A 16,968-nucleotide genomic window follows, 5' to 3' on the forward strand; every position below is an offset into this window, starting at 1 on the left:
GCTCGAAAATTGATGTGTATTCGAGTCATAGGAGCTGCTAGTAATCAGCAATATGCTCGTATTGGTGATGTTATTGTTGCTGTAATCAAAGACGCAGTGCCCCAAATGCCTCTAGAAAGATCTCAAGTAATTCGAGCTGTAATTGTACGTACATGTAAAGAGTTCAAATGCGAAGACGGTATAATAATACGCTATGACGACAATGCAGCGGTTATCATTGATCAAAAAGGAAATCCAAAAGGAACTCGCGTTTTTGGCACGATCGTCGAGGAATTGAGAGAATTGAATTTTACTAAACTAGTTTCATTAGCTCCTGAAGTATTATAAATACTAGTAGACAAGATATAGATCAAATAAAAAATTAGTAGATTGTGTTTCACGTATATGCTTTAGAATCCAAAACGAAAAGAAAAAAGAGAACATGTTGATTATAGAAAAATTAGGAGGAACCTAGAATTAGAGTCTTATGGGCAAGGACACTATTGTTGATTTACTAACCTCTATAAGAAACACAGACATGAATAAAAAAGGAACTATTCGGGTAGTATCTACAAATATTACCGAAAACATTGTTAAAATACTTCTACGAGAGGGTTTTATTGAAAGTGTTCGGAAACATCAGGAAAGTAATAGATATTTCTTGGTTTCAACTTTGCGACATCAAAAGAGAAAGACTAGAAAGGGAATATATAGAACTAGAACCTTTTTAAAGCGTATCAGCCGACCTGGCTTATGAATTTATGCCAACTATCAAGGAATTCCTAAGGTTTTGGCTGGAATGGGAATTGCTATTCTTTCTACTTCTCGAGGTATAATGACAGATCGAGAAGCTCGACTAAACAAAATTGGAGGAGAAGTCTTATGTTATATATGGTAATCGCCCCACCTATAGTTATAGTACCCAAATTCTATCTTGAACTTCCTATTTTTCAAACAAAAATACAACATTTTTTTATTTGAAAATAAAAAAAGAAAAATAGGAGAAAAAAATATGACAGAAAAGAAAAATAGGAGAGAAAAAAAAACCCCGAGAGAAGCAAAAATTACTTTCGAGGGTTTAGTTATGGAAGCCCTACCCAACGGAATGTTCCGCGTTCGCCTAGAGAATGACACCATCATCCTGGGCTATATTTCAGGAAAGATCCGGTCTAGTTCTATGCGAATACTGATGGGGGATAGAGTCAAAATTGAAGTAAGTCGTTATGATTCAAGCAAGGGGCGTATAATTTATAGACTTCCCCATAAGGATTCGAAGCGTACCGAAGACTCGAAGGATACCGAAGATTTGAAGGATACCAAAGATTTAAATGGTTAGGTTTTTCTTTTTTTTTTCAGGGTAAAAAATTCAAAGTTCTAAAATTCAAACAAAGAGACTTATTTTTTCCAAAAGAGTAAATTCATAGTTTAAGAAAGGAATACTCCCTATACATTTGTCGACAAATTTTCTTTTTGACAAATTTTCTTTTTGACAGATGTAATTATAATACAACCGTAGTGTAGTTATACTGTAACTCATATGTAATTACACTGTAACTTGCATGTAACTACAGTGTAACTTATATGTAAGTTTCACGTAATTTTGAATCGTTAGATCTATTATAAGATTTGTTCTGGTGAGGAAGAAAAAAAATCACATCATACACATATGTGAAAGAATTTGTTCTCACAACCTCCATTTTACCGAAATAAATGTTATGGAGAGATTTTTAAAAGTTACATACATGTTACATTATAATTACAGTGTAATTACATGCAAGTTACAGTGTAATTACACTACGATTGTACTATAATTACATCTGTTAAATTTTTGGTGGAAAATTTGTCGACAAATATATAGCAAATTCAGTTGCGAATTGTAGCCCCAAGAACGAAGCAGATGCAATTGGCAACCGTTTCATGCCAGCGCGCAGACATATATGATCTACTGGGAAACCATAACAGGTTGAGAGATGCCCAGTTCCTAGTCAACACTAATGTTGACAATTTAAGGTACATCTACATAGCAAGCTTCTTTACACTCCATGGATGTACACGAAACTAAATCTAGGAAAAATTCATCGCATGTAGCGTGCCCTCCAAAATTCACTTAGGCAAAATTTGCAGTTCAAATGCTCCTTCGTTCAGGAAATTGTTCACTCTGACCGTTGCAGCCATCCAAGCTGTGTAGAAATGAATCTTGTTAAACATTTGACAACAAAACTGGCTGAATATTGAAGGAGCAGACAACATTTGACATGAGGAAATACCTTCCAAGCATACATCACAAAGAATGCAACCGTATCTGCTGACCAGACAACAGCGAAGGATTTCACGAAGAACGGGATAATGACGTTGATTAGAGGGACCAGTAGAAACAAGTAGTTGAGAGCCTCTTTCTCCTTACTTGAGCAGTCACGGGCCCGAAGAGAAGGTATAGCTGCAGAAGTAGGTAGTTGATCAGTTACAGCATCACAGAAAATGTATCTAATTCATTGCATCCATTGAATCTTATTAACCTCAACAGCGACACAGCATCTAGAGATCAAATTATGTTCATTTTATCGACAGCCTCAGATTAATAATTAATATTGAGAGACAGATTCACTGTTAATTACTACTTGATATGACAACCTCAAGGATTTTTGTTAAAGGTTGGCAAAGAGAAGGATATTTCATCATGTTTTTCCAGTCAGCATATATGCATATATAGAACAGCTAAACAGACACCGTGCTAGAAAGAAAATAAATTCTCAGTTGCTCTTAGAACTATTCTTTATCTAGAACTGGATGAACTGCACTATAAAGTTTATGGCTAGTGAAGCACGAATTAACCCCTTGTGCCAGTTGATTCAAAATGTTGTAGCACAAGAGCACTTTCAATACATTTTTAGCCATTGCTGCTTACGAAAAAAGAGCAAGGGCTTGGTTGATGCATGGATAGATCATAATCCTTGCTGCTGATGGGAACAATTTACAAACGTATAAACTTACTGCACAACGACAAGTACCACAAATCAAATTCTTACTTACTGAACATCCAGATGGACCACATTCCCATCAGCCTCCAAATGTCCGGCTCATTCGACGGGAACACGAGATTGAAGGAAAGGGCTCCACCCAACAGCATGGAGGCATATCCCTGGACCTCAAAGATAGTGTACAGAGCTGTTCCAGGCACTGCAGGGTTCTTTGTGGCAGTGGACGCCCTTGGTGCAAACGTTGCTGCGGTCTTCTGAACTGCCTGCTCAAGAACACAGCATAGTTATTTGGTGGTGACCTCATGAAGTCATGTTGTTTGCTGTATCAGCAAAAATCTTTAGCATTTCTACCCTTTAAAATAACATTTTGAGTTTCTTTGTGCATATGGGCCTACGACCAAAAACTAGATGTATGCTAAGAGCAGGTACAATACCAGGCTATAAGCCAGCTATACACATATTTTAAAGAGATAAAAGAGGAGAGATAAGAGTAGCAGGCTACAGATTTGTAGCCAGTTACAATACGGACTCCAAGATACATATGTATATGACAGGTGGGACTAAACATTAATGATGTAGTACATATAGGTAACTATTGTATGAATTGGCTATTAAATTGACTATATATAATTTGGAGCCGATAGTTGGCTATACTATTAAACTTGCTCTAAAGTTAAATCACCTATTAGAAGACTACAACATTTCTGATGGCTCAAATTAGTTTCTTCCTGCAATTCATTGTACTAGGTTTCTATCGAATTGTGAAGTTTTCAAGTGTTTCGAATTCTTACAGTTGCCTAGTATTATTTGCAACAACTTATGAATTATATCGAACAAGCTGAATGGGAAACTGTTTTAAACACTCGGGTGGACGTCCACCCGTTTCTTGCATGTCATCTAAATGGTTATGAAAAATTTTCAAAAAAATTGACATGATAGGTTAATATGTAATATATCATCTCACAAACATGCAAGTTCAAGTTCAACTTCTATAAGTTGTAATAAAAATAACAAATTTGATTGTGAATATATGTATACTAGTTAGAGTTTAATTTGTTATTTTTGTTACAACTTGTAGAAGTCGAATTTGGACTTGCATGTTTGTGAGATGATATATTACATATTAACCTATCTTATAATTTTTTTTGGAATTTTTTCATAATCATTTAGGTGGTATGCAAGAAACGGGTGGACGTCCACCCGAGAGATTAGATACCATCTCCTGAGCTGAATGCTTAGTTCTTAGACCAAGGGACAAAGAAAAGAGCCGACCTTCTTGAGCTCCTTCTCAATCTTGGGATCAACAGGAGCCGGCTTCTTCTCCGCCGACGACTCAGCGGAAGAACCTCCGCCACTGGCCACCTCCCCTTCTTTGCTCTCTCCCACAGCGGAAGCCTCGGCCGCCACTGCACCAGCGGCGGCACCACCACCGTCCGAGCCATCCGAGCTCGCCCACGCAAGAACCAGCCTCGCCGGCCTCCTCCTCCTCCTCCCCGCGAATATCCCGCCGGGGACGGTGGCCGGCGGGAACGCGGAGCTGGCCGCGGCCGCGAACGCGCAGCCGCTGCCGAGAGGGCTGTACATTGTTCGCGCGAGGTTTTTCTTGTGGGGAGGGAGAGGAGAGATGGTGGAAGAGATGGGGAATGGAGGGTCGTCGTCCGTCCTCCCGCCTTCGGTTTGTGCCGACGTGGCCGCGGCTGCAGCTTCCGTGTTTCGCAGAGAAGCGTGGACGTTGGTTGGTCGCTTCCTATAGCAGATAGTATCTCAGCCGTCCAATTTATTTAGCGGCTCCCTTCTTGTCTCATTACCGTTAGCACATTTTACGAACTATTAAGCTATATGTTTTGTTTTGTGTGAAAAAATTCTATATAAAAGTTACTTTAAAATATCAAATATATATATTTGTTAAGTTTATAATAATTAAAACTTAATTAATCATGTGCATGTAATGAGAAAGTTTTTGTACAAATTAATTTAGCTATTAGCACATGATTATTTAAGTTTTAATTATTACAACATTAACAAATGGATAAATTTGATAGTTTAAATCAACTTACATAGAAAATTTTCGTATGAAACACACCATCTAGTAGTTTGAAAAACATGCTATCGAAATCGAGATAAAATATGAATCTTAATGAGAAAATAACATGTGAAAATATATCCTCTCTTATGTCCGCCTCTCTCATATTGTCATACATGAGAACACTCTCATTCAAGTTGTCACCCTTGTAAGCTTGTTCCACAAGGACCACACTCTGGTTCAATTTCCGCTTATTCTCTCTTCCCCCGCGCCTCTCCTTCCCTATTCTGGACAAGGCAACGCTCCATCTATATATATTGTCCCTATCGACCGCCTCTACATTGGCGGCGCTTCGGATTAATCCCATTCTATCACACCCAGAAATTTAGCCCAAATTTCTAGACTATTTTGTGTATTAAATCCCTATCCAGGACCAGCCAGGGTACACAAAACGACAAGTAATAAACAGTTCCAAACGTAAATAAAGCGTAAAATACTTACAGGAGAGGCACTTAGTCCTCACACCGAAACAAAAGCAACGGCAGCAGAAAAGACGATCCTAGCGGGGCTTCAGCTCCACTCCACAGGCAAAACTCAACTGGGGTCTGAGTCTTGGTCCTCTAACTTCGTCTTCAGCTCAGAAGCACTACACTTCTGAAAAGGGGGAATAATAGCAAAGGCTGAGTACAACCACCGTACTCAGCAAGCCACACCAATGATGCAAACGTGCAAGGGGAACACAAGGACGGTTTGTGGCTATTTGCATAAAGGCGGTTGTAAAACATTTTATTGAGCAAAACCGTAAAACTATTGAGTAATTAAAGTAACATTAAATCTTCACTGATCAACACTACACCACGTTGAACAGGCCCAACCAACCCATCTGAACTACAGTGCATTGAGTCGATTTATTAAGGTGGGACTAATCACGGTGAATCTGGTCGACTGCCCATAACCGCAGGCACGGCTACTCGAATAGTTTTACTCTGATCAGAGGTGTACAACTGTACCTACAAGATACAGCCCCACGACACGTTTCCGTGCGCCGACATGCCACCACGACATACCGGAAAGAGGTCGTGACAGGACCCTTCACATAACCCCCTCTAACCAAGCACACCACACCTCAGGTTTCACCCCCACTCCTCGCAAGATAGCGGGCAGTCCCCTCTCGTGCCTAGGTGAATCCGGAAGCCGCATAGGCCGTCGCAGGACCCATCCAAACTCCATCACGCCCACCCTTGCCTGGATGCGTCAGCTAGAGGAAAGCTACACTACAAGCCCAGCCGTTGCCCACGCTGGCTTATGGTAAGCATGATAAATTCTTCCAGGGTTTCCCGCGAACCGGTCCTTAATCGCCATGGGCACGACTAGCAAAACCATGCACCCACAGCCCACCATGTAGTCGCATTTTAGTTGGATAATTACGACCATGAAGTATGGCTAGATGTCTTGAGCACGCAGCTCATTCTGATACTAAAAAGATCTAATACTGTAATTATCCCATCAACTGAGCTAGTGGTAATTAAGCATGACTAAGTATATAGTTCTAGCTAGGTCACATAAGTAACATGAGCTAGTCTATTTATTACCCAAGGTTGACAAATGACAGATATCAAGTAAATATGGCACAAGCAAACAGATAGGTAATACCCGGATCCCATGTAATTAGCAAGACATGCAATTTTATTTGCAAACAATAAAACATTTGTAAATTAGGATCAAAATGTTCAAGGGGAATGTGTGACTTGCCTTGCTTCTTCACTTGGATCTTCTGAACTCTTTTCCTCGTGACCGCGATCTTCCGAAACGACGGATTCTACACGCTGGCACACAAAACGAGGAAAAAATCTAATAAAAACCAAGGAAACAGTACATAAAAAGTAAACAAACATGTAGATCTCAATTTTAGATGAATTTTGTAAGTTGAATGGCCCAATTTGGAGTTCGAATGAATTAGATATGAATTTTAGAAGTTTTGAGCCATTTAAATGAATTTCTATAATTAATACCAATTTATTGCACAATTATTAAATATTTTTCCAAAGGAAATGATAAGCGCTAACGTCAGCAAGAGGAAGGGCGCCGACAGGTGGGCCCCACACGTCAGCGGGTCAAAGGGGGTGGCTCATGGTGGACTCGGTCCACCGCAGCACAGGCGCGCGGGCACACCACGTGGAAGACCACGTGGCGGCCACGACGGCACGGCGGGGCGAGGTGGCAAAGGCATGGCGCCGAGGTGGCGCCACATGGGACACCGGCGCGGGGCGGCGCCAGAGCCACGTAGACGGCCCGGATCACCCCAAAGGGGATCGGGCGGCCACAGCTAGCGGGAGCGGCAAAACTCGCCGGCCGACCGGCCGGGGAGCGACGGCGAGCAGCCCAGAGGTCGCCGGCGACGACCACCGGCGCGACGGCACGCGCGGGAGGCAGCGGAGGGAGGCAGAGGAGGGAGATGGGGAGCTCACCGAGCGCACAAGGCACGGAGGCGGCGCGGGAGAGCGACCGACGACGAGGAGAGGCGACGACGCTTCCTCGGGGAGGCACGGCTACGGCGGTTCAATGGCAGTCCGCGAGCGAGGAGTGGCGGATGACGACCGGAAGAGCCTGAGGAGGACGAAGGGGAGATTAGAAGAGGGAGAGGACGGGCTTGGCGAAGGGCAACAGTGGCCAAAGGCCGACCGTGAGTAGAGGAGCTCACCTTGCGCGGGGAAGATGGGGTTCGAGCGACGATTGATGGAGGCGGAGGGGTGGCCGGGCTGCGGGCGACGGCCGCGGTGCCGGGGAGGACAACAGCGCAGCATGGGGTGGACCGGAGAGGTGGCGCGACGCGGCCGGAGGCAGCAAAAGCGGTGCCAGCCTCGGGCTTGCGGTGGAGGTGATGATTCGGCGGTGGATCGAAGGAGCGGTATGGTGGCCGGGCTTGCCCGCGCGACGGCGAAGCTAGCGGTGGCGGCGACGCGGCGCGGTGACGGCTAGAGCGGCGAGAGGCGGCGGCTGGAGGCGGTACAGGCGGCGGTGGCTCGGCCTCGCGGTGGGACGGCGTTTCGGGGGTGGAAGAGGGAAGGGAAATGGATGCCGGGGTGAAGCGTGGGGCGGCGATGCCGATGGTGGTGACGGCGCAGTGCGGCGATGGCGAGAGCGGCGGCTAGAGGAGGCCGGAGCTCGCCGGAGAGTGGCGACGGCTCGGTTTTGCGTGGGGAGAGCGGGGGAGAGTGCGGGGAGTACGGAAAAATTGGGGAAATGGACGAGGGTCGCATGGGGTGTTTATATAGGCTCAGGAGAGGGAAATCGTGGCCGAGAGGGGCGGAATCAGGAGGCAACCGGCCAGCGACGTGGGGTGGCGACGTGGAGCTCGAGGGAGGTCAAACTGGCGTGATTTTTGGGGAAAAGTGGAGGAAAATGAGGAGGAATGGGTGGCGACCATGTCCGCACGGTTGGACGTGCGCGCGGGAGGCGAGAGGCGGCGGTTTTAGCGGCGGGGTGGGGTGGCAATGGCGGCAGTTGCCGGTCCATGGCGATGGGGTGGCTGGAGGTAGGGGAAGGGGATGACAGGTGGGGTCGCGGGTCCCACCTGTCAGCTAATGGAAGAGAGAAGGGAAGCCGGGTGGGGGTTTTCTGGACTTTGGGGGGGGAGAGGAGCCGAGCTGGGCCGAGCGGCCCAAAGAGGAGAGGGGAGGGAGGCGGGCCGGAGGGGAAGGGGGATGGAATTTGGGCCGAGCCCGAAAGGGAGGAAGGGGAAGATTATTTTCTTTTCTTTTTATTTAAATTGATTAAATGAACTTTGTATTATTATAATTATTTCTTGAGCTCCGAAAATTCGCGGAAAAATCCGGAGAGTATTTTAGGGCACAAAGAATATTACAAAATATTCTCGGCCAATGATTTTTAAAGGAAAATTTCAAATTCTCCCATTATTTCACTTGATTGAATTGACTTAACTTTTATTTAATTTCTAGAAAATGCATTATTTAATGATTTTTAATCCCGAACGAAAATCGGGGCGTTACACATTCCCTTCATCCCTTCCTTAATAACCCATCCGTTGTTCTCCATGTTGATAGCGCAACGACCCAATTCCCTTTTCTCTTTCTCTCTCTCTCCCTACGTTCTTCCATGATATGTTGTATCGTGGTGATTAGATCAACAAAACTAACCATATATGTACCAGCAATGATATATGTGGGTATCAACTCCGATACTTATGGAACAATACTCTAATAGTACCACACATTATACTTGTAAGGGCAGTAACAGTGCAAGGCACGCATAGCGCGCTTCTAGCCCATTTGTGCGATAAAATTGGCCCGAAGGCCAGTAGGCCACACACCCCACAGTGCTCGTGACCCACAATACGCTATCAAGTCGGAACTCCCAGTCGAACGAAAACAGAGTTAATTTTCCCCACCTGCCCCTTCATGCTTATCCTCTACACAGAAAAAAATCCCGTCACTTCTCCCCATCTCCGCGCCGCTCCCCCGCCCCACCCACCCCCCTCCGCTAAAAAAAATCCGCAGCTTCTCCTCCTCATTCACCACACCACGCGCTTCTCCTCCCAGATCTGCCGCTTCTCTCCCCAAATTTGACACTTCTCCTCCCAAATCCACCGCACCGTTTCTCCCAATCTGCGCCACTTCTCCTCGCCCATCCACTGCACCGCTTCTCCCCCAAATCCAAGCGCGGGAGGCAAGAATCGGTGGGGTGGGAGGGTGATTTTGGGGATTCACTTTTCGGGGCGGCGCGAGGAAGCGACGAATCGGAGCGACGACCTCCACGTTGCAGGGGCGGAGGGGGTTTCTTGCGCTGCGCGCCCTCGTTGCAACGAAGAAACTCGTCTCCCAGATAAGGGGCGAGCGGCTAAGCAGAGGCGCGAGCCTCGTCGACACGTAAGCGAGTCCAATATGGCAGGTGAAGGTAACATGCCATGTACACGCACTGGGAAGGGCCTAAAGGGGCTAGCAATAATACGTGAGTACTAGGGATTGATGAACCATGGTGAAGACTCCAATAAGGTACAAAGGTGGAATTTTGGAAATGATGGCGCCGACAAGGTACCACCTACCCAAACTCCCAAAACGACTGAGGCTGTGTTTAGATCTAGGGGTAAAAGTTTTTGTCGTGTCACATCGGATATACGGACACACATTTGAAGTATTAAACATAGTCTAATAACAAAACAAATTACAGAATCCGTCTGTAAACTATGAGACGAATTTATTAAGTCTAATTAATCCGTCATTAGTAAATATTTACTGTAGCACTACATTGTCAAATCATGGAGCAATTAGGCTTAAAAGATTTGTCTCGCAAATTAATCGCAATATGTGCAATTAGTTATTTTTTAGCCTATATTTAATATTTCATGCAGGTGTTCAAATGTTCGATGTGATATGGTGAAAATTTTTGGAGTGGGACCTAACAAGGCCTGAGCTGATAAAGTATCGAGGTAACATCGTGGATGAGGCTATGCCAACAAGATACCAAGGATGAATTGAGAGGGCAACAACGTCGACAAGGTATCACATACTTGAACCATGGATACTTGATTGGGACGAAGACACGAGGATCTGGTATGCATGCTCGTGGCAGATGAGGCAAAGTAAAGGTGTCTCAAGGAAGCCGCGAATACGGATCGATCTCCTATAATTTATACCATCCCAAAATTGATATGCCTTACATTAGCAGTTCTTAAAATAAACCGAACACAAAAGACAGAAACATATATATTCATCCAAATATTTGGACACGATATGAAACAAACATGAACATTTACATGATACTAATTTGAGAACATCTCTGTTTTATACTGTGCAGTGATTTTTTTCCCCGATGGTTGGTGCGAAGCAATTTTTCTCAAAAGGAAATGAAACGATTGAAAGCTTTCCTTCCTGACGCGTGTGGCACGATTTTATCCGCCGGTTTATTTTCCCAGGAAAGAATTCAACATTTCAACTTCTGGAGGACTCCGACCGCCGTGCCTCTTCATCGTCGGTGCCCTAGGTTCTCCACGCCCATTGCCCATTACTAATCCGGCACTGCTAGCTCAGGTATACGCCACGAAACCCACTCCTACGCCAAGGTATCCACCACTCGCGCGCGGCGCGCGCACGCTCGCCGGCGACGGCAGCGCGGGGTGCTCCTTGTGTTGGGCGCGCTCGGCGAAGGTGTGGCGGTGTGGCGCATGGAGGTTCAGCGGGAGACCGGGCGTTCCTGGCACACGCGGCCGTGTTTGGCGGAGCTCGCGCGCGCTCATGGCGTTGTCATGGGGGTGGTTTTCTCGTGTTCAGGTTCAGGCACGAAGGGGGCGCCGCGTAACTCGCCGTGAAGGTGTTCGATCAGATGCCCCTCTCAGGGCGAAGGTGGCTACTCTGGCAACTTATCAATTCAACTGTCGCAACAAACAACTGGTTTTTTTTTTTTACAGAAGATCGCATAAATTCTTCTGGAGACCAACCTGTCTACTACTTAGATTTGCATTGTCGATGTTTCTACGACTACGACTCACTGATAACTTTTGCTTTTTGAAGTTTTGTGAAGTTGACACTTCGGCAGATTTGATTAATAACAAGACAAATGCAGCTGTTAGAAGGCCACGGTTCATCAGAGTTCTGCTCCCTGGATCCTTCGCAAAGATGGTCCACAGATGCTTGTATACTACTACATGTTCTGCCGTTCTGAATTTCGTAGCGAATTCTTAACAAGTTTGCAAGGACAGTGCCGGTCAAATTGGCCATGGTTTTCAGCCTCGTTGGCAATTTTTGGCACGTTAAGCTGTATTGAGGATTTGAGATCTACTCTTCTTTTTAAGAGCTATTGAGATCTACTTTAGGGAGTGGCAGAACAGGGTTTGTGAGGGCTCGTGATTTTTCTGAGGGCAAACTTCTGCTGCTGTTCAGATACGAAGATATCGTCAAATGCTCGACCAAAAACAGAAGATAATTCAGATGACGAACTACCTCAACTCTGAATAAAATTTGGCCGCCTTCCTTCTTTAGCCCGGCGAGAAAAAGGATGGAAAGGGCCTGAATGACAGGCTATGGAAGGTAAGCAGTTTTCAGAGACCTGGTATTTGAGTCATTGTCCGTGAAAATTGGTCTTGATCATTGACAGGATTGTGCGTTTTATGACAGAGAAAAAAGTTGGGAAGTAGGATAAGTCGGAGGAACAGTGCAGATTGCACTGCAAGTCTTTGAGATGAGAATGACCCAAGAGACAGGCCACTGAAAAGTATGATGTTCATCTGACCTGAATACCTGATGGTTTTGAATCGATTGACCTGGAATGATTTCTGCTAACTTTTGGAACCGTGCATATGATTATGTTTGATTGTGCAGAGATGAAGAAGCGGCTTTGAAGTTTTGTGGATCAGTCAAAATGGGAATTGCGAGAACGGAACTGCAAGTCATGCAGGAGACAAGAATCCAAAAAAAGCCACATTCAAAGTCTGATCACGATGAGTGAAGTGCTTATGGGCTTAGCCACAGATTTGAGCACTCCGTTTCATGTAAGACAGCACTATCTGATTCCACTGCTTCTTACACATTGTATTTTTTGATTTGCTGCTAAAGCCTCATGCAATACCATCTCACAATGCAAACCAGGACTTGATGCATGCGCTTCCACGGGCTTCCCACAAGCTGCACAATCACACTAAAAACGAAGAGCCATTTCACAACATGGAAGAAGGCGATTTTGGTCACAGGTATGTCAGCACACCTGCTATCCTTTATATGTTGTTACTGAACATTCCTGATCTGGAATTAGTTTATGCTAATGCTTGGTTTCTAATCTTAAATGGAAACCTAACATATTACATCAAATCAAATCTCAAATGATTATTCTGGTAGCAATACCCATGTATAGAAATCTCAAATAGAAACAGCTCTCACATGATAGCAGCTGACCCAACTTGTATTAGTACTTTGTTGTTGAATTTTCCTATCTGGAAAATGAGGATCAAGGAATTACCATTTTGTGCCACTGACATGTGTGGGTCAGGTGGGTAAATCCTAGTTTCAATCTAAAGGGAGGTTATATGATCAAATTTCACAACGTAGAAGTATGAAAAGTAAACATGTGAGATGTAACAAAAGAGCATGCCTATAACTAAGGTTAGTTATGGCCAACATACCCACAACCCTTCTCAACCATCTCAAAGTTTGCCAAGAGTTAATACATAATGAAGAAGAAAGAAAAGGTTCAGCGCATCATAACACACAGATCACAGAGACCGAACAGACTAAGTGCAAATATAAACAGATTTGACCAGCCCACAAAGTAGATGAGGGTAGCACCACAACCTGAGATGAGCATCACCTAAGCATAATATAAAGTCTTTTGAAAGAAATTAATTGTTATTGCTCAAAGCATTTATCTTGTCCTGCTTCTTAGCCTTTCCAGACTTCCACACGGAGTTGTGAGAAACAGTTTCCTCGACAATCTTTGGTGTTGTAAAGCTGAAGCTTTCAACTGAAAAGCGATCTTTGTACTGCGGGTTGGCCTCAAGGAACTTATCCACCTCTGCAGTGCATCTTACACGCTTCCCATTTGGCATGACATAGTAGGTATCCATTTTAGACAAATCACCTCTCATAATCACTAGTCTCTCAGTTCCTGCTGGAGGCTTTGGTATGTTAGGCTTGTCAAGGACCCATATACGGCTGCTATCATATTCGATGTCAGCAGGGTCTTCACACGAGCAGTCAGGTCTTCTACTGCAGTGCCATGGCTCCTCAGTGAAATTCTCACGAATTGTCTCAAATTCATCCTTCGTCGGAACCTTGCGCCATTTGTGACACTCACAACATTGAACTGCATACATGCCAATGGAGTCTGTGGAGGAGCCTCGTTTTCTCTATTGAAATAAGAACGTTACCATTCATTACTATTGTATATCAAGCAAAATAATTTTTCTGATCCTAAAATATGCATTTGGAATGTAAATTTTAATTCTATCAGGCACAAACTAATGGAAAATGGATGTTAATGACATGATGTATACTTCTAGTGGATAGGATAACAGAACAACTTCCCAACGCACAAATAGAAATAATAAAGACCGCTACATTGTTTTTTTCTTTACAGTCCATAAAAGCTGCTTCTTAGAAGTTGGAAGTTATATTTTGCATAGAGTCCATATGGTAAGGCCACTTTTGGTATAATGCAGATGCCATGTAGTATAAGGCACACTTATGTTTGGCTGCACAAAAGCAACCATAGAAAAAGATTCTGCATTCAGTTTTTAGAAGGGGCAGAAATTTAAAAAAATCGCGCAGCATTTTGTGAAGAAATCTAAAATTGTTTCATAGACCCAGTGATGTGAAGAAATGGTTCAGACAGCTCTAAGTAGAAAAGTCCTCATTTTCCTCTTTCTCTTATAACCCTCTACAGTCTCCATTCCCTGCAGCCCCCCTTCGCTAATGTATAAAATGTCATCAGAACTTAAGAACTGCAAAAGTATTAAATAGTGTAATACATTAACTCTTATGTTCTCAATCTAAAGTATATGCATTTTTTGTTATTGGACGGATTCCATTATCCTTCATGCTTCTAAATTCCTCTTGGATCTCAAACAAAATTTTGAGAAACCAATGCAAGCTGATCTTTTTTATTTCTTTACAGCCCATAAACTCCCGTTGCTGACAAACAAACTTCAGGCTTCATGTATTCACAGCAGTACAAAGCAACACGCCTACAATTTCTATCCAAAATGGCACAATTTCAGCTCATCAGATTAAGTTAAGGCTCTAAATCGATCCTTCCCTCACCTGTTCTTGGCATTGACGATACTATTTGATTAAAGATTTCATCCTACGGAATAACCTAGTGGAATAACCAAACCCCTATTCTGAACTCTGAAACCGCATCCACGCATATAGTCGCAACATGCAGGCGCCACCATTTGGCACAATTTCTCAAGCCAAACAACCAGATGAAACCAACAACCGAGCATGCTATGGCCACCACCAGATACACCAAACCGGATCGGGGATTCGGAGGAACAGACCAAAGAAGCTGCGGGGGGAAATACCAGTACGAGGAAACGTAGATGGCGACGTACGATCGAGGAGGCGAAAGGGCGAGAGGCGGACCTGTGTGGAGGGCGCCGAGGGGGGCGAGACCGGTGACGGGGATGAGGCCATACTCGACGGTGGGGCGGTTGGCCGCCCGTCGTCGTCGGCGGCGGCGGAGGTTGGGCGGAGCGGTCGCGAGGCGAGGAGAGGAAGCCTCGGGCCGCGTTGCTGGGCCGGTGTGTGGGGGGCGGAAACGAGGACGGACAGCGGGAGTGAATCCCGAGAGTAGAGGGACGGCACGGCAAAGCGGGCCTTTTCACGGGGATAGACCGACAGGGTTTTGACCCTTGCGGGATGCGGGCCTTGCCCAGCCATCCAAACGGCATCACACGGCAATCATATCACCGGCACACATACGGTGATGTGCAGTGTGCACCTACCTTGGAGGTTGTGTTCGGGACACTTTCCCAACTTTACTCTCATTTTACACACACGCTTCCTAAACTGTGAAAAATATGTTTTTTCAAAAAAAAAATACAAAAGTTACTTTAAAAGTTATATTAATTCACTTTTAAATTTTTTTAAGCTAATATTTAATTAATTATCGTTAATATGTATAGTTATTAAAATAGGGACCTACAACGAGAAGTTCCGGATACATGCGAAACAAAGCATATGTAGAAAATATCCAAAATCACCACATGAAAATAGCTCCAGAACTTTGCAGGATTCGACATGAGGTAGAATGAAAAGGTTCAACACACAAAAGCACATGTAGTGCAAAACATAACATAACTTCTGGAGGTAAACAAGGAAGGAGAAGTATAGGTTTTTAAGGTGGCTGCTCCATATTGTCTTAAGTTTTTGGCATCACCTAAAGTAACGCGTATGTAGATTCAGAGGTCACAATGGTAACTACTTGCTGCTGGAACTTGGAACTTCTTTTGCGTCTAGTTGCATACACTGCTCTTCCCTCTCAGACTTCGCCATCACCCACTTTGCACTATCGGAAACAGTCTCCTTAACTATCTTAGGTGTTGAGAAGTTGAAGCTCGAAAGTGGTAAAGTAGCAGCATACTCTGGGTTTTCCTTCAGAAACCTATCTATATCAGGTTTGCCCTTTGCACGCTTCCCATTTGGCAAGACATAATAGGCATCCATTTTAGATAGATCATTCCTCATGATCAGTAGCCTCTCTGTCTTCGGCGGAGGCTTAGGGATGTTGGGCCTATCAATGGCCCAAATACGGCTGGTGTCATACTGGATATCTTCAGGGTGCTCACATGAGCAGTCGCGCTTTTTGCTGCAGAACCATGGCTTCGCGGGGTAGTTCTCACGGATTACCTCGAACTCTTCTTTTGTTGGAATCGTACGCCATTTCTCGCATTTGCAGCATGTGATGGCGTACATGGTAATGAAACCTGGTTTCCCCTGTCAAATATAAATTTATTGTTGTTGTCAATAATATCATGCAAGACATAATTGGAACATCTTCAGTAAACATTGAAAACATGAAATTTAAGTACTTTAAATAAACAAAGGGATGCTAGTTACAAATATGTGTGCTTCTATGAAATAAAGTAACCAAATATCTTCACAATTCTACAAGCAAATATAAAAAATCCAACATTTTGTTCAAAACTACTCCAGGAAAAAATATTTGACATTGGGAAAACTAAACTATTAAGTTTGACTGGAAGGAGAACTTAGAAGAAAAATATTAGTTATATTTCAGAAAAGAAAATTGAAGTAGAACATAAAGTTTATGATGTATATGGAAGCTATCCAGGGAAACCTAGTAGAGAATAATTTGTTGAAATAGTGCATTTTCTTCCTTGCAATAACTCTCCTCAATCAAAGATATAAGTATAAATAGGGTGTTCAATTCTATATTGTTGTTATACAGTATATCACGGCTCCTAGAGAACCCCCTCCCCCCCCCTCTTATGTAGCTAATACATCATAGCTAATATAT

General features: G+C 44.0%; 3 protein-coding genes and 2 long non-coding RNA genes across 5 annotated transcripts; 1 reads left to right on the forward strand and 4 right to left on the reverse strand.

Annotated features, from left to right (window-relative positions):
- Positions 1 to 1,834: 1,834 nt before the first annotated feature.
- Positions 1,835 to 4,602, reverse strand: LOC4338746 (protein RESISTANCE TO PHYTOPHTHORA 1, chloroplastic). Its single transcript, XM_015782538.3, has 4 exons — positions 4,230 to 4,602; positions 3,010 to 3,220; positions 2,247 to 2,416; positions 1,835 to 2,159 (listed from the first exon to the last, which is right to left on the reverse strand). Exons 1-4 carry the CDS (start codon positions 4,539 to 4,541, stop codon positions 2,133 to 2,135), a joined length of 720 nt encoding a protein of 239 aa, XP_015638024.1. The 5' UTR covers positions 4,542 to 4,602; the 3' UTR covers positions 1,835 to 2,132.
- An 879-nt stretch (positions 4,603 to 5,481) lies between these two features.
- Positions 5,482 to 8,521, reverse strand: LOC107281037 (uncharacterized). The gene is made up of 4 exons (XR_001545925.3): positions 7,682 to 8,521; positions 7,449 to 7,587; positions 6,733 to 6,806; positions 5,482 to 5,634 (listed from the first exon to the last, which is right to left on the reverse strand). It is a non-coding gene; the product is annotated as an uncharacterized lncRNA (long non-coding RNA).
- Positions 8,522 to 11,499: 2,978 nt separating this feature from the next.
- On the forward strand, positions 11,500 to 14,834 carry LOC4338747 (uncharacterized). Its single transcript, XR_001546001.3, has 5 exons — positions 11,500 to 12,023; positions 12,111 to 12,207; positions 12,315 to 12,484; positions 12,582 to 12,682; positions 14,602 to 14,834. It is a non-coding gene; the product is annotated as an uncharacterized lncRNA (long non-coding RNA).
- On the reverse strand, positions 13,065 to 15,280 carry LOC4338748 (methyl-CpG-binding domain-containing protein 4). The gene is made up of 2 exons (XM_015783840.3): positions 15,072 to 15,280; positions 13,065 to 13,834 (listed from the first exon to the last, which is right to left on the reverse strand). Exons 1-2 carry the CDS (start codon positions 15,120 to 15,122, stop codon positions 13,328 to 13,330), a joined length of 558 nt encoding a protein of 185 aa, XP_015639326.1. The 5' UTR covers positions 15,123 to 15,280; the 3' UTR covers positions 13,065 to 13,327.
- Positions 15,281 to 15,908: 628 nt separating this feature from the next.
- On the reverse strand, positions 15,909 to 16,403 carry LOC4338749 (methyl-CpG-binding domain-containing protein 4). Its single transcript, XM_015783841.3, has one exon. The coding sequence runs from the start codon at positions 16,401 to 16,403 to the stop codon at positions 15,909 to 15,911; it is 495 nt and encodes a 164-aa protein (XP_015639327.2).
- Between the last annotated feature and the right edge of the window lie 565 nt (positions 16,404 to 16,968).

The sequence above is a fragment of the Oryza sativa genome, chromosome 5 (genome assembly GCF_034140825.1).
Source record: "Oryza sativa Japonica Group chromosome 5, ASM3414082v1".
Lineage (NCBI taxonomy): Eukaryota > Viridiplantae > Streptophyta > Magnoliopsida > Poales > Poaceae > Oryza > Oryza sativa.